Consider the following 18,189-nt stretch of genomic DNA (forward strand, 5'->3'; position numbering starts at 1 on the left):
TAGAGCTGGATGATTGTGCATGTTTTCAGTTGATGGGGGAAACCGGAGCATCTGCAATAAACCGCCAAGACACAGAGAAGTTAGTACAGAACACATTTGAACTTTGTAGATGAACAAAGCTTGCCCGAAAAGTGCCGGGCAGCAATGGCACAGTTGCATAGGGGTTTGTCGATCCAATCCAAAGGTTGGCCGTTCGAATCCTGTCGCCGTCCCTGTACCTTCCCTCCTGTTTCATTGTATGGTGTGGGGGAGGAGAGGAGAACAGATGGAAAGTAGCCCGTGGTCACAATCTGGTGCGGCCAAATAAACAAATGATGATAAAAACATGGCCTAACAGAACCCAGTGTCTTACAGTTACAGTATGACTACAGACCCCCCTCTCTCTCTCTCTGCACAGTGAATGGCAGATCTCCCTCCACCCCCTCAGCCCCTGCAGACGGCTCCGTGCGTCTCCTAAAACACATGTTCGTTCAGTTCCTGTGTGCTGCTGCGTGGCTCTGACTGACAGTAGGGAAGCCGGGATGTGTTCAGAGTCGGGACCGAGCGCTAAACTCCATCAGCGCGAGAGAGAGCTGTCTGAGAACGAGTTACAGCAGTTTGTAGTTTGGAGCGCATTTCATTTTCACACCTCCGCGCAGCGACGCTGTTACAAATGCACGAGTTTACCAGCCAATATGGAGGCAAAGAGAGAGGGCTCCAGTGCATGAGTGTGATGAATGAAAGATGGAATAAACCGCATGGTGGCTGCTGACTGAGGCTTCTTGATGCCGGCTGTTTGTATTAACAGTTTCCTGTTTTTTTGGATAAGCCAGTCATCTCAGTTCTTTCAAATCATGTATGGAAAGGTAACCTGGCTAACACCAGGCTGCTGTGTGCGCTCGAATTATTTCGAACTGCACAACAGCCTGGGGACCATGGCCGAAATTTTCGCATGGATTTGGGAACCAATCACAGAGCGAGGTGGGACGGCAAAACGATGACGCGCTATTCGATATACGGAAGCTTGTAGTTTATTTACGGATCCAACATGACAGCAGCAGACACAATGGTATTTTTTGATCAAGCTTTATACCTTGTTCTAAATAATTAAGCTCAAAAATTTACAGCGGGTACGTCATACGTCATCTCATACGATGATACGATTGGCTATGGCTACGTGCAGACGCATGATAGACTTTTTTTTTTCTTTTTCGTATCGCCCAATAAACGAGTATGGACGATCGTAAACCACACCTCTCCTACGAGAAAATGAATTGGTGGTCCCCAGACTAAATATCACTTGTGATTTTAGTCTGGTGTTAGCCAGGCTAATGGAAAGGTATATCAAATCTGAGTTGGATTTTGGTTACCGTACCCATTCTTCAACCTGTTAGGTGCGACCAGGGACCCAGACATTGGTTGGGAGTTCCTAAGAAAATGCCCAAAAAGTAATTGCCTTTCTAAGTGGCTGTACCTGGTGCAGGCAGCAAGCTCTAGCAAATGTTGTTAGCATGACCTTTTCTGCTTGAAGCAAGCACGCACTTCTAGTACAAGGGTTTTCGTTGTTCAAGTCATAGTACTTGGTGTGGTACTTGGTGTGGCACTGGTTAGTATTTCAAAGGCATCGTCTAAATCAGTGGTTCGGGACCCATACAATCTCTCTGGGATGACAGGTCGTGACTAGGGCTGTCATGATAATTACTATATTCGTTCAATAAATAACAGTTAAACAATGAATTTTTGGGCTCGATATTTATCGTCTGTATATTTATTAGCATTTCCCTCCATTTTTATGTTTGTAAAACTTTGATTTCTAACTGAAGCAAATTGCTTTATATTATGTTCCATGTTTATTGCAGCTTGTGTGGTGTTTTAGAATATGATGATGTACTTTTAGAACAAAGGTTTACTGTCATGTTTATGCCTGAGAGTTGACAGTATCTAATATCGTTGGATTCAATAATATCGTTCGCCTCAATATATCGAACTTCAAAATTGTTATTGTGACAGGCCTAGCCATGACTAAAGCACTACTACTTGGACTTGTACAATATTACGTAATTAATTGTCTTTTCCTCAAAAAAATTTGTTAAATAAGCATTAAATAACAATATAACATAATGATGAAAACAACCAATAAAAGTCAGTTTAACAAACTCAAGTAGTGATTCTTTACTTTGTCTGTACATAAATATTAAAATGTATGTTTTTTTCTGGGAAAGGCTTGTGACCCACTGAAAACGGTTCCACGACCCACTTATGTAGAGAACGGCTGGTCTAAATTGTTCTTTTTTGTTCTTCAACGTCTTCTTAAACAGGAATTCTCACCTCTGTAGTTATTTTTGACATTGGAGTCTGAGAATTCCTGTTTAATTGAGCTAGAATTTTAGCAGTGTTGTCCTGTTATCGCCCATCTTGTGCAAACTGTGGCCTTGGAGAAGTGATTTGGTCAATCCGTCGGTCGTCCACGGCAAGAAATGTCCAGCTGTTTCGATTTATTTGTTTCTTCAGTGTTCGCTCTTGGTTGACCCGTCTCAGATGGTTTTCCTTCTCATTTTCAGTTACTTCGTTACGGTACATGATCCCGTCAGGCCGGCACTCCCCGTGTAATAAGTGCTAATGTACTGTCCATACATCCTGCCAGACAGCGGTTATGGGGACGGGACACTATTTCCCATGATCTTCTGGGAGATGGGGGGTGTGAGGGGTTGCTGGGTTAATGTACTTGACCCAATGAAAGCCCAGAGCAGAGCCTATGAAAACCCTCCACAGAGCCGCCACAGTGCGCCTGATTTATGGCCTACTGTTGGATGGAGTCCAGTGCTGGTCCACCGCAGCAGAAGCAAGCTCTCTTTCCCGCTCCCCCTCTCCTCCTTACAGCAGGGCAGGCCCAGACATGGTCATAGCTCACTGCTGTAGCTCTCATCTACAGTAGGCTCACGTGCTGCCTGGGTACCTCTCCTCCATTTTGGAGACAGGAGATCTCCAGTGCAAGGTAATGTGATTTCAAATAGCGACATGAGCTTTGATGGAATGCTTAAATCTGACAGAAGTTGTCTCTGCGAAAATTGTGGGCATACTGCTGACAAAAGTCAAGTAAATTGTTGCATACCTTACAGCGAAAGGGCTTTGTATTTTAGAAATACATTATTGCAACTTCATATTCAAGGGCTTTCACATTTGAGAGAAGACAGCTAAAGGAATGTGAGGTCTGTATATTATATAACTTATTATGTAGGCTATGATTTGTTACGAAAATCCATCTGGTTTGATTAACTGGACTTGACTTAAATCATGTGGATGTTTATTTGGTCGGGACAGTGCATGAACATAAATGAACATACATGGACACATGCATGTAAACACACCACGCCATTTCCATCCGTTGTCCCCCACTCACACTCTGAACATACATACCGTAAATTCTCTAATACTGGCCTGTATTCCATTAGTGGCCGGGTCTCTAACAGTGGCCGGGTTCGCGGCTGGCGGAGGCAAGTTAAAGCCGGTCTCTAAAACAGGCCGGGGCTATTATTAGAACCTATAGCGGTAGAAATATTCCCCAAGTTAGGAATTTGTCTCATACGAGTGTAAATGATAACTCACGTGCAGGAAGTAAACAAACAGAAACCCAGGCCGATGCGGAGTGGAGCTGATCCAAGCGTAACTTTGACACAGATTTATATTCTATTTGTGGAAACCCCTCCAGGGTTTTAATAAAGTCACCATCGCGTCTTCAAAGCACGTCCAGCTGCTCCGTGTGCAGGTCAGTCCCACGCCTCAAAATAACTCCTCCGATCAGCGCGAGCGTCTCGTCTTCTCTCGGGTCAGTCTCATGATCGATCACAAACACAAACGCTCTGTCTAAACTCACAAGATAACAACAAATAATCCGGTCCGCGGTAAAAACGAAATAGAAACCTGCAGTGACATTGATGTCAATGCTCCGCTAAAAGCAACGAAACACCTGTTGTCCCGACAAAATAAAAGGCGTCAATGTTCCAGCCGCTGGGAGAGGGTTTGAAATGTTAATTAATAAATGAATCTAATATTTTAGGTGCAAATGGACACAAATCTCGTTTTTCTTTATTTTCCTGGTCGTCCGTTTTGCTCAAATAGAAATAAAAGCCTGTCTCTAATTGTGGCCTGGTTCCAATAAAGGCCTGGTCCTAGATGCCCTTGAGTAAATAAAGGCCCCGGCCTATATTAGAACATTTACGGTAAACCTATAAAGCTGAAATTATGACCAAAACAACAGTCTTTTTTTTTTTTATCGATTCAGACATTTCTATCATTTTATAGAAGATAAATCAGAATCAGAATAGTTTATATTACCGTTGTTTGTAAATAGGTTCACAAACTTTTTTCTCGGTGGAGACGTGCAACATTAAACATAAAAAACATATAACACAGAGTTTAGATAAAAATAAGCTATAAAACTTTTACCTATAAGGCTTTAGGGGCATACATAAAGAATATTGAAATACATGAGATAAAAAAACAAGAAGTAAAATATGGTAAGACAACAACAATTGACATAGAGCAACGGGATTGGACTTACATATTGTGTAGGTGTATGAAGTGATATAAAGTTTTAAAGTGATAAATGATAGCAGCGGATCTAAATGTGGACATACCACATAGTGCAATAGAGCAGATTACAGTCTGACGGCAGTAGAGAAAAAACTGTTCAAGTGGCGGGATCTTGATGGACCGTAGCCTCCTGCCTGAGGGGAGGGGGGTGAATAGTCTGTGTCCAGGATGAGAAGGGTCAGCAGTGATCCGACCCACACGCCTCCGGGTCCTGAAGGTGAACAGGACTTGGAGAGATGGGAGCTCGCAGCCAATCAGTGCTTGTCCCGGTCTGTAGTGTTGGGGTACCACACGGTGATGGAGGAGGTGAGGATGGACTCGATGATGGCCGTGTGGAACTGCACCAGCATCTTGGTCGGCAGCTTAAGTTTCCTCAGCTGCCGCAGGAAGAACATCCTCTGCTGGGCTTTCTTCATGAGGGAGCTGATGGTTGGCTCCCATTTGAGGTCCTGGGTGATGGTGGTGCCCAGGAAACGGAAGGAGTCCACGATGGAGATGGGGGTGGGAGAGTCTGTCAGGGTGAGGGTGGACGGTGGGGCTGTGTCTTTCCTGAAGTCCACGATCATCTCCACTGTCTTCTGGGCGTTCAGCTCCGGATTGTTGTGGCTGCACCAGGACGCCAGCCGGTCCACCTCCCTCCTGTAGACTCATAAACATTGAAATTTGCCCGGAAATGGTTCCCCCCAACCCACAAGTTTAGAACCACTGAGATAACTAAGTAAAGCAGCGACCTGGTTACAGTGAAATCTCTGTATTGGAAAGAAAATCTTTATTGTTCTAATTAAAATGATTTATGTATAATTTTTTACTCCATAATGAGTCTGTATGTGGGTTATACTGACGCTTGACTATTTCCCCTGGACAACCGGACTATGCCTAGTTAGCGCCATGGCTGACATTAATGCCTAAAACTCCGTGTCCCTCCTCTCCATTCCGGTCGTTAAGAGAGTGATTTGAGAGACGGCTCCGCTGCACTGTCTTCATAATTAAACCTCCGTGATGTGACGCGGCCCTGTAATTAAAAGAATAGATGTGGCGTTAATTGTCGCCAGCTGACAAACACGTTGGCTTTGTGCGACCTACTTCTCCCCTCGCCTCGCTGTACCCGCTGAATGGCGAGGAGCAATGTGGGTTAAGTGCTCTGCTGCGGGCTCAGTCAACCCCCCCCAACGCCGTTTTTCAATAAGTGGATTCAGACGCACACTTTGTTATTGAAGGTCTTCCATTGGCGCAGCTTGAAGACATTTTCATATACCCTCGTGCCTTCAAAGCCACCAAGTACTACAGTGTCCTTGGAATATGAAAGAGGACACAAAGGTAGATTGAACACGGAACAACATGAAAGGTGTCAGGGGTGCATTAAGTATTTTAATGAAATATTCAAACTTTTGTAATGCTGTATTTGTGAAAAGACAATCAAGGTTTGCTCTGTTACTTGGAAATAAGCATAAATATCTGACGAAGCGCTACGATGATTTGATTCAGTATTTACGGACATTATGCTAACAATTTCAATACTTTTTCTGTGCAATCATTCATATAAAATTCAATTTCAACTTTTCACTTCAACAAAACTGAGGATGTATAAAAACATAAAACTTACCAGATACCAGTTGGGTACCCACTCTACATTTAAAATAAAAATTGGTATTGGGACAGGGCCTAAGACTGGCTTTCCCTTATATATTCCGCTTTCAATATGAACAAACATACAGTAACATTTCAGCTATTTGGGGGAAAGATTTCTTTTTTTATATATATTGGACTATTTACATTGTAAATTCTAACTGAACACATATGGAATTATGTTTTAAACAAAAAAAAATTGAAATTGATTCTTCAAAATAGTCCTCTTTTGCTCTGATTACTGCTTTGCACACTTTTGACATTTTCTCAAGGAGTTGCAGAGGTGACCTTATGAAGCTCATTGAGAAAATGCCAAGAATTAAAGGTGGCAATTTTGATGAATTTAAAATATAAATCATATTTTGAGTTATTTCACCCTTTTTTTTTTGTTTCCTACATAATTCCACTTGTTCATTCATAGTTTAACCTCTTAACTCCCGCCTGAACCGAGAGGATCTTTTTCCTCACGTTATCAGATTTTTTTGTTGGGTATTCAACTCATTTTTGTAACTTTTTTGTCATTTTTTTTGTCATTTTTTGTCACATTTTTGTCTTTTTTTGTGTCAAATTTTTGTCTTTTTTTTGGTCAAATTTTGTCAGATTTTTGTCTTTGTCAGATTTTTGTAATTTTTTCGTCAATTCTTTATCAAATTTTTTGTCATTTTTTGTCACATTTTATCACATTTTTGTCATTTTTTTGTCTCATTTTTATCACATTTTTGTCACATTTTTGTATTTTTTGTCCATTTTTTGTCCATTTCTTGTGACATTTTTGTGACATTTTTGCCACTTTTTTGTCAATGTTTTGTCACTTTTTTGTCACATTTCCATCATTGTTTTCGTCTCAGATTTGTTGTTTTTTCACAGCTTTTTTCCAGAAGCTTTTGGACTGGGGTAAAGCCAAACTGGAGAAAATGTGCTCGGTTCAGGTGGGAGTTAAGGGGTTAATATCTTTAACGATAATTCTATAATGCAAATAGTGTGTATTATAAAGAAAAGCGAATACATATAAAGTGTTTCCAAACTTTTGACCGGTACATTAGGCACTCAAAGCGCCTTAGCATGTGCAAGTACACGTAGTTGCTCTATAACCAAAGACTTGGTCAATACATAAATAATGAACAGTCCAGAATCGATGTTGGGCAACATTTTCAACCACAACAACTCTCGGCCAGAACATTGAGTTACATGTGCAGAGAGAACGCGTTGGCCTGTAAAATAAAATGTATATCTGAAGCACTTAATATTGATTTGTTGCATATCCTCACCCGGAAACATTGTTATTTTAAATTGGTTTGCTTAAAGCGTGTTGGAAGGTGTCTGTGAAGGTCAGCGCTGCAGAGTGTGCTACAATAAATTGGCCAAAGTGTGCCCTCGAACTGAGACTTTCTGCCCTTTTGCTATGCTCCAATTACTATAAACGTCTATGTTTGTGAATGTGGAGAATTGCCTTTTTTATGATTTTAAAATAAGTGTCAGTAGATTTGGAAATATCAAATCGATCCAACAAGCTTGACAACAACTAGTGAAGCGGCTAATCGGCTGGGCTTTTCGGTGGTTGATTGCTCTGCTGCTGTGGTAAATCACTGAAATAGCAGAGTGGAGATAGAATATATTTGCATGAATGGTTATTTGAAATGTTTGAGTGTTCCGTGCTGAGTCGGCTGTATTCAACCCCAGGCTCACGCTCAATCCTGAACGGATTCAATGCAGCCTCCGCAAGAAATCAAAACTCATTCAGATCAATGTTGGTGGCTCACATTGGCCCCGCACAGTGCAGATCTGGTTATCAAGGACAGGGGCGGACTGGGACTGAAAAACAGCCCTGGACTCTGACCAGCCTGGCCCAAATTAGCGTAATTGTGCACTTCCACAAATACATATTTTAACCTCTTACCACCCGCCTTAACATTAATGAGTGCATTTTCCCCAGTTCGGCTTTTTATTATTATTTTTTTGATTGGAATCATCAGCAAAAAGAACGGGAAAGGTGGTCGTAGAAACAGAAAAAATCATTAATATAAATAATAAATAATAATGGTCCCAAAATTGAGCCTTGTGGCACACCATACTCCACGGAATTCCTTTTAGATTCATGTTTTTTTTATACTGGGCTTCACCCAAATTTAAAAGCTTCTTGACTGGAGAGCAACAATGTAACGCCTCATTTGAAAGCTAAGACCTACAAAAGTGACGGAAACTTTTTGTCACGTCGCCACATTTTTGTCATATTTTTGTTGTTTTTTTAATCATTTTTTCCATCATTTTTTGTTGTGTTTTTCTCACGTTTTTGTTGACTTTTCATCCTCTTTTTCTCGCTATTTTGATGCTTTTCTTTTTAGCTTTTAGATTTGGGTAAAGCTCGGTTGAGGCGGGACTGGTGGCCCTAGAGCCAGTGGCCCTTCTGTGCTCTTCCAGAATGGACATATGGCCAGTCCGCCCCTGATCAAGGACGTACGGCGCTATATGGAAGGAATCTACGAGGAGTCTACTTTTGCCTCATTCTCTGAACAAGCCCAGGGACCAAACAGGAAGTCCGGCCCCAGCCAGGGAAGACAACCTGTTGAATTTTAGAATCAAATCAGCCACAAACCTGTGCTAACTTGGCTAATGTAAGCAATAAGAGATACATGGCTTCAGAGGAGCTCTCAGAGGATGAGGAGGACAATAAGTTTCCCCCTGGAAGAAGAAAACCATCGCTGCGTTTGGGTCCTGTGGATTTGTGATGGAAGCGGCAGAAAGGAGCAGCGATGGAGTGGCCTTTTTTTGTTGACTAGTATTTACTTATGTGCGGTGCGAACCTGTGAACTTGGTGGTCTTGTGAGAGATCCGCACCGTGCACAAACGGTGCATTAAACTGTGTGTATAGAATACGTGCAGAATGAGCCCGGCAGGTGAGTGATACAGCATTCATCCCCCTATGGGACATTAAAGTCAGCAAAATACGGCGGCACTTTATAGAACGGTAACAATAGCATAGTGGTAGAATAAACATAGCGAGGTATCTTTTCAAAAGTGAGGCAATTACATGGCAAAAGGGCACACACTGAAAATGACTAAACATAACCCGAACACAGAATGCAGACTGTAAATGATTCTGGATTTGTTCAGTATTTTCTTGGTGATGATATAAAAAAAGAGCTACAAAAGTCCTGGTCATTAAAAGGCAAATACGCACTAATTTGCCAAACCCATCAAAGGTTTGTAAACACTTTTTTTGTATTTAGTTTTTTCTTTCGCTTTGAAACATTGCTGACTCTCACAGAAGGCAGCAATTATGAACACATGGAATTATGCTTTAAAGGGGGGGGGGGGGGGTGTATATTACATCATGTTATTATGTCATTCCCTCATTAAAAACATGCCTGAAGTGTTGCCTTGGCACATTCACGCATTTTTGAGTAATCTGTAAAAACTCTGATGGCGGCCATTTTAGGGATAGGTTTGCCTGAGTCCTCCTAGGAACGCCCCCACCTCCTGGAGACGCCTCCGTGCTTTCGTCACCAGCCGAGTAACCAGTCACTGCTCCTCAGCAGAACCCCCTCCCCACTGATGCCACAGACAGCGGGTGGAGGGGGCGTGTCGGAAAGGGTCACAGGTTCTTAAAGAGACAGAGGCCTATTTCAAGACATTCACTACAGCCATTTTGAGAGAGCAATTTTATACAAGGCAGTTATTCTAATTTACTGCATTTACAGACCAACAGAAGGTTTCGTCATCATTGTAGTGTGCTATAGACTGGTGCTATGTGATTGAAAAAAGCATAATACCTCCTCTTTAATATAGAAGGTGCAGTTACACGTATGACCTGAGGTGGCAGTAGTGAGTATAAATGGCTAGCTTGGATCTAGCCCCTTTAGTGCACTGTAATGCACTTTTAAAGGATTTTTTTTTTTCATCTGTGTACTTTATATTTCTGAACTCTCCGTTGACTCATGCCGGCGGTGCGTCATGTCCGCTCCCTTCAAAAGCCCAATCACACTGAACACTGTGTATCTTTCCTGTTCTCACCCAGAGCCAGAGGACTCGGTTCATATCGGCTGTTTCTTACATTATTTGTATTTTTCTAAACACTCTTCACTGTTGTTTTTTCCAGCGCGATCCGGATCAGTCGAAAAGGATGGCACATGCTGCTGAACTTCTGCTTCCACACGGCGCTGACCTTCGCGGTGTTCGCTGGAGGCATCAACCGAATCAAGTACCCCATCATCTGCCAGGCGGTGAGCGTACCCCTTTGTCATGTTTCCAGCGCTTTCTAAACGTTCTGCTCAATTGATTATGATCTTGTATTGAGGCGTTATAAACTCAAGGAGAAGGTCATGCCATGAAACGATCCACTGTGGCTTAATAAATAAAAGCTTTCTGCGCTTTTCATCCGTGCGGTGAGTTGTATTGGCTGGTTGCAATTTTTGGTCAGAATTGGTCCTGTGTACAGTTTTTCCTTAAACCAGTGTTAATTTTGACAACATTTTTAATTTAGTTTCAGTCTTAGTCTTTTGACGAAAATGTAATTCAATTTTAGTCGAGATTTAGTCAAAAAAATATCTTCAATTTTAGTCTAGTTTTAGTCGACTAAAATTGCAAGTAAATTTAGTCGACTAAATTTAAGACAATTTTTGTCGACTTTGCATTTTTAATATTCATTATAATCATATTTAATCTTGTTCCTCTGCTTCATGGAGCTGCTCCACATGATAAAGCTCAGAGCTGATCCTTTGGCAGTGAATTTACATGATCTGAGGCTCTTTCAGACAGTCAATAGAAGTTTGGATGATTTTAGTCTCTCCCTTTCATTTTTATTTAGTCTTATTTTAGTCGACTAAAATATCTGGACATTTTAGTCATAGTTTTAGTCTCATGAAAAACTTTTAATTTAGTTTTAGTCCAATTTTAGTCGTCAAAAATATCACTTTGACTAAAATTAAGACTAAATATTTTAGTCGACGAAATTAACACTGCCTTAAACACCACAAGTCACCAACGGATTGAAGTAATTTCTCAACGTTAGTTCACATTTTTGGTTAGGTTCTCATTCAAATCCATTGTTTGATTCCCCACTGTAGTCATGGCATGTTCTGTGTTGAGCTGGCCATTGGGAGCATGTTTTGTACTGATAGCGTTAGCGTTAGCGCACTAATGGTTAACCGAGTATTAACCGATAAGGGCCTCGGTTAACGGTTAATGGAAAACTTGAAAACGTGCAGCCCGATTATAAACATGGCATTATCTTGTAAGTGTTGGTCTCCTGGCATCAACATCTTTGCCAATTAGTGCTTTAATTCAATTTACGTTTTCTCGCTTCGCTCAGCCCGGTTTTGGTTCTTTTAACCCTGTTTTTGTTTAATCGACTGTTTTATCACTCTAATAGTTTAGATGTGGGTTAGTCTTTAGCAAAATCCCTCAACCAACAAGTCCTGACCCACTTCTGTAAAATTTATTTAGCATTTAGAATAATTTGAACATTTAAAATCTGGTTTAATGATGCTAGTGTGGATACTGTGGTGTATTTTGATTTTGGCTTAAAGGAACAGGCCACTGTTTTTCCATACGGAGATATGTTCTTACCTGAGCTTAGACGAGTTGATGTGTACCTGTCTGGTCTTTGTGCGTGCCCGTGGAAGAGCTTAGTCGCTTCTAACTTCACCCTGTTTGGAGCTATAGGAATATACTGGGAGAGGCCAAATGCTAACAACATCTTTGGTCTTTGTGCGTGACTGAGGGCACACAGTTCTTCCATACTGTGATATGTTCTTACCTGAGCTTAGATGAGTTGATACGTACCTGTCTGGTCTTTGCGCGTGCCCGTGGAAGAGCTTGGTAGCTTCCAACTTCACCCCCGTTTTGGAGCTATAGGAATACATTGGGAGAGGCCAAATGCTTACAACATCTTTAGGCGTTTTGCGTGACTGAGGGCACGCGCAAAGACCAGACAGGTATGCATCAACTCGTCTAAGCTCAGGTAAGAACATATCTCAGTATAGAAAAACGATGGCCTGTTCCTTTAATTTCACTCTGTTGCTGTTAAAAATAGTCTTAATATCATCTTGCGACCCCCTTGCCTCTTTTATATTTATCTAATCATCAAGGTCTCACAGAATTCCTCACTTGCATGACGGGTATCATTCACCCTTTCTCTCTGTCTGACTCCCCTTAAGCCGTCTGTGAAATTCATTAAGATTGTGTATTGAGGTGTAAGGGCAGTGCCGCATCGACCGAGCTTTGACCGGCAAATGGTTTCTGTTGTTCATGCTTCGCTTGTATGTCTTGACCTGTATGTTGTGTGGAAGTGGTCTCTTTTCTCTTAAGTGTCATCACGCAGAGGATGATTCATGCTCCTGTAAATGCAATCCATCCACTTTTGGCCATTGTCCGACTCCTACTGCGTGGCTTCAGGCCGTTGGTGGGTGGCACGTGTTGAGTTGCCAGTATTACGCATATTGTTTCGTGTGTTGTGGTAAAATACATTTGCAAGACAGGATGCTCACTCCTGCATTCAGTATACTGCGAGAAAGAGATTGAATGCACTTATTCACAGATATTCAGGATTGTGTCCTGTCTTAGAGAGATATTAGTGTAGTTTTGACCTGGTTTGGTATTGATGATAATAATGATGATGATTCATGTCAGCTTACTGCTGTTGTAGCCAATGCTGTCATTTCAAGCTAATTCAGACTACCGTAAATGCTCTAATATAGGCCGGGGCCTTTATTTACTCAAGGGCATCTAGGACCAGGCCTTTATTGGAACCAGGCCACAATTAGAGACAGGCCTTTATTTCTATTTGAGCAAAACGGACGACCAGGAAAATGAAGAAAAACGAGATTTGTGTCCATTTGCACCTAAAATATTAGGTTCATTAATTAATTAACATTTCAAACCCTCTCCCAGTAGCTGGAACATTGACGCCTTTTATTTTGAAGGGACAACAGGAAGTGTTTCGTTGCTGTTAGCGGAACATTGACATCAATGTCACTGCAGGTTTCTGTTTCGTTTTTACCGCGGACCGGATTATTTGTTGTTATCTTGTGTAAAGTTCAGTTTAGACGGAGCGTTTGTGTTTGTGATCGATCATGAGACTGACCCGAGAGAAGACGAGACGCTCGCGCTGATCGGAGGAGTTATTTTGAGGCGTGGGACTGACCTGCACACGGAGCAGCTGGACGTGTTTTGAAGACGCGATGGTGACTTTATTAAAACCCTGGAGGGTCACACAACCTTTGTTGTTTGCCCTGTTTCCAAATATAGTCACAGGAGGTTTGAAAAGTGGCTAAATCTGTGTCAAAGTTACGCTCGGATCAGCTCCTCCGCAGCGTCCCCCTCGGCCCGGGTTCCCGTTTGTTTACTTCCTGCACGTGAGTTTTCATTTACACGAGTATGAGACAAATTCCTAACATGGGGAATATTTCTACCGCTATAGTTTCTAATAATAGCCCCGGCCTGTTTCAGAGACCGGCTTTAATTTGCCTCCGCCAGCCGCAAACCCAGCCACTGTTAGAGACCCGGCCGCTAATGGAATACAGGCCAGTATTAGAGAATTTACGGTATTTTGTTTTTTCACAAACGCATGTATTATTGCTCTTCTGCAATGTCAGGAATCTGTGGTGTTAGAGCCGCATGTGCCTCTTTATCCTTGCACTTGCCGCTCTGTGATTGTTTGGTAAAAGGTGGTAAAGTTTTGGTTTTAATTTTTTGTGGCCCTTTAATAATAACAGAACGTTTGGGATGAATTGGCAGGTCCCAGTGTCTTGAGCTTGCTTTGATTTGTCTCGTTTAAATTTGTTGCAGTCCATTAGCAGGACCCTTTAGCGCCATATTCGATGTTATTCATGAGTGGCCTCTAACCAGCAATGTCTGCAAACCAGCATTAAGCTGTTGGAGGAGAATTTCTGGGCTTAAAAGTTTCAGTCTTTTTATGGTTTGATTTTACATTTAGCAGCTGAAGCCCACATTATTTCATGAACAGACTAGTGAGAATGCAATGTGGGTAGAGAGAGAACGGCTGTGTTTTCAGCCAAATCAATATTTATGTGACATTTTTGCGAAAGCACTGGTACGTGGAATATCAATGTTTCAGAGCAGAAAAAGCGAACAGTATCGACGTTCGATGTTTCCTACGCTCACCAACTGATACATACTGACTACTTTCATACAGTGTTATGAAGACTTAACAATAACAGCAGCTCACACCTGAACCACTTATTGTGCTTGTCAATGCATGAGTGCTTGTCAATGCATGAGTGTCTGATATACAGTATAAGAAAAAGAAAAGAAATACAATTGTTTTGACCATTCTTTCATCATTTGTAAACAGAGGAAGTAATAATGATCTGGAAACAGAGGTCTACCTCACTCTGTTCATCTGATTTGATTTGCTTTGATACATTACTGTGTCAACTGTAGAAACAAGGTTACACATATCAAACTGTAAACTATAACTCTATGAATGCATGGTATGTTTTACACTATATCAACCCCACACTTCCCCAACACTCTCTCTTCCCCCTCGTTCGTACTCAGCCCTGCTCAGCTCTGCATCTGACTGGGTTTCAGGTATTAACCCCTCAGAGCTGGCGCTGATTTAGCCTCTTCCCCCTTCATCATAAGCAATCAGGCTGGTACTAAAATGTGACGTCAGTCGGCCGGTGATTTACCGCAGGAGGGATTAGACAGGCCTCTGTAACATGCATAGTGTAGGCCCACACCTTTTCATTTCCTTAATGGTAAATGCTTTCCCTTTGTAGCTGCTGTTGTAACCAGTGATTCTCACAGACTGCTGACTGCAAGCATTAGCCATTTTCATACCCGTCTCTTAATCGACTAATCTTTTTGCAGGCGACACAGAAAAGGCGAAGTCCTTTGTGCCTTGGATTTTGTTGTTTTTGGCACCATTGTCACTAAACTACTCTAAACCCAAAGGACTTATCTTTTTTCTGTGTAGACTGACACCCCTGCGTTTCCAACCGAATACCTGTTGTATTTTAATTATGTATTTATTTTGGCACTCTTGAGGGTTGCTCATGATACAAATATGTGATAAAGCAAGACCTATAAACTCACAAATAAATCAGTCCAGATGAAAAAACAGCTCTTCTTTATGAATGAAAACTCCAGTACGACAAAGAGCATACACAAAACACTACAAAGAAATTACGTCCGTGCAATCAATTTTTGACATTGGCTTTTTTTTTTTTTTTTCAATCTCACTCTTTTTAACCTCTTAACTCCCAACTGAACCGAGAGCATTTTCTCCAGTTTAGCTTTACCCAACTCCTGTAGGCCAGTGTAACACCTCATTTGAAAGCTAAGATCTACAAAACTCATCTCAATGGATCTTTTTCCTCACGTCATCAGATTTTTTTCCATCTTTTTTGGGGGGGGTATTCAACTCATTTTGTAATTATTTTTTTGTCTTTTTTTGTCACATTTTTGGTCATTTTTTCACTAATTTTTTTGTATTTTTTTGTCACATTTTTGTCACATTGTCTTTTTTTTTAAATAATTTTTTTTTTCATTTTTTTTCTTTTTTTGTCACATTTTTGTCACATTTTTTGTCATTTTTTTTGTCATTTTTTGTCACATTTTTGTCACATTTTTTGTCTTTTTTTAAACTAATTTTTTTGTCATTTTTTGTCACATTTTTTGTCATTTTTTGTCATTTTTTGTCATTTTTTTGTCATTTTTTGTCACATTTTTGTCATTTTTTCGTCACTTTTTTGTCAAAGTTTTCTCACTTTTTTGTCACATCTTCATCATTGTTTTCATCTCAGTTCTGTCGCTATTTTCACACCTTTTTTTCCAGAAGCTTTTGGATTGGGGTAAAGCCAAACTGGAGAAAATGTACTCGGTTCAGGTAGGAGTTAAGGGGTTAAAGCAATAGTTCACCATTTTTCCATACTGAGATATGTTCTTACCTGAGCTTGGACGAGTTGATGCGTACCTGTCTGGTCTTTGTGCGTGCCCTCAGTCACGCAAAACGACCAAAGATGTTGTCAGCATTTGGCCTCTACCAGTGTATTCCTATAGCTCCAAACGGGGGGTGAAGTTGGAAGCTACCACGCTCTTCCACGGGCACAAAGACCAGACAGGTACGCATCAACTCGTCTAGGCTCAGGTAAGAACACATCTCAGTATGGAAAAACGGTGACCTGTTCCTTTAAACTTGCCTTCCATTCCCTTGTTTTTACTTTCTCAGCTTCCATCAGACCTCATCCCCCGCTTTCCCTGAGTAACAAATGTGCCTTCGCGCTTTTGGCTTGTAAGCAGCCATCCGCACTCTCTCAGCTGTTTTGGAGATAATGAGAAATGGAGCAAGAAAACACGAACGGACAAAGGATGAAAAATGTGATGCGGTCCGTGTCTCGTAGAAAGAAGAGGAAAAAAAAAAAAAAAAAAAAAACTCATCTGAAATTTGAGAACAACTTCTCCCCGGTCGCATGTATAATTCATTTTGATTCGGCCCGGAGCGAGTTGATGGACAGTGGAGTGGAGAGCGTTTTAGCGTCAGATACGGTCATTAGCGTCGGCGGCGATCGGCAAGAGATGCTTTGTCTTGATTTTTTTCTTTTTTTGGACAAATTGAGTCGTGTCTGCGCCGCGTTTAATATCGAGTTGTTGAAAATGCCGACTTTTGTGAGAAACGGTGCCATGTGTTTTCATTAGTGTCTGTTGAAGTGTCTGGCCTCGGGGCCCAGGAGCTGCGGAGAAGTGGAATCCAGTTATTAGCATCTGAGCTTTTACGCCGTTGCGCAATGTCACAAATGCTGGAATTCACGAAAACCTTTTTTTGGAATTGAACTCGAGGTCATTCGTAAGTATGGCGGTGCTCTCGAGTGTGTCATTTTTAAGGCACGTACTGTCAATATCGCATTGGCCTCACTTATGATGGTTTCTTATCTATATGGATCTTATCTATATCTATCAGTGTTATTTTGACAACAAATTTTAATTTAGCTTTAGTCTTAGTCTTTTGACTAAAATGTAATGTAATTTTAGTCGAGATTTAGTCGAAAAAATCTTTTCAATTTTAGTCTGGTTTTAGTCGACTAAAATTGCATGTCAATTTAGTCGACTAAATTTATGACTAATTTAGTTGACTTTGCATTGATAATATTCATTACAATCATATTTAACCTCTTAACTCCCGCCTGAACTGAGAGCGTGTTCTCCAGTTCAGCTCTACCCAAATCCTGTAGGCCAGTGTAACACCTCATTTGAAAGCCAAGACCTACAAAACTAAATTGATCTTTTTCCTCACATTATCAGATTTTTTTTCATCCCTTTTTTTGTTGGGTAATTTTTGTCAAATTTTCGTGACTTTTTTGTCACTTTTTCGTCAAATTATTCGCACTTTTTCGTCAATTTTTTCTCACTTTTTTGTCAATTTTTTGTCCGTTTTTTGTCACTTTGTCGTCACTTTTTTCTCACTTTTTTCACATTTTCATCCTTGTTTTTGTCTCAGTTTTGTTGCTATTTTCACACCTTTTTTCAAGAAGCTTTTAGATTGGGGTAAAGCTGGAGAAAAAGTGCTCGGTTCAGGTCGGAGTTAAGGGGTTAACCTTGTTCCTCTGCTTCATGGAGCTGCTCCACATGATAAAGCTCAGAGCGACTCCTATAGCAGAGAATTTTCATGATATGAGTCTCTTTCAGACTGTCATTTGTAGTTTAGTAGTAGTAGTAGTAGTAGTAGTAGTTTTAGTCATAGTTTTAGTCTCATGAAAAACTTTTAATTTAGTTTTAGTCCAATTTTAGTCTGGGACCCTCCTCACAGTAAATCATTCCTCCCACGAGTTTGGGCGAACCACACACAGTAGCAATTAGGGATAGATACAGACGGCAACGTGTCATACAACCTCTCATGAGAATTGAAAATGCTCCCTCTTTCTAGACGTTTTCTGGCAGACTATAAACATATGTATCACACGCTGAGTTAAACCACCAGCAAAGAAACCGAGGAGACTGTAGTAGCTTGTATTTTCCCTTTACTGGATGGTG

The 18,189-nt window shown here is 41.1% G+C and overlaps 1 protein-coding gene across 1 annotated transcript in view; it reads left to right on the forward strand.

The window, feature by feature from the left end:
• The window catches only part of adgra1b (adhesion G protein-coupled receptor A1b), a 414,503-nt gene that overhangs the window by 347,967 nt on the left and 48,347 nt on the right, over window positions 1-18,189 (forward strand). Inside the window, exon 16 of the mRNA XM_079560565.1 lies at window positions 10,295-10,418. Within this exon, the coding sequence (XP_079416691.1) occupies window positions 10,295-10,418 (124 nt within the window). The remainder of the gene's footprint in view (window positions 1-10,294; window positions 10,419-18,189) is intronic.

This window comes from Gobius niger (assembly GCF_951799975.1).
Source record: "Gobius niger genome assembly, chromosome: 7".
In the NCBI taxonomy this organism is placed as follows: Eukaryota; Metazoa; Chordata; class Actinopteri; order Gobiiformes; family Gobiidae; genus Gobius; species Gobius niger.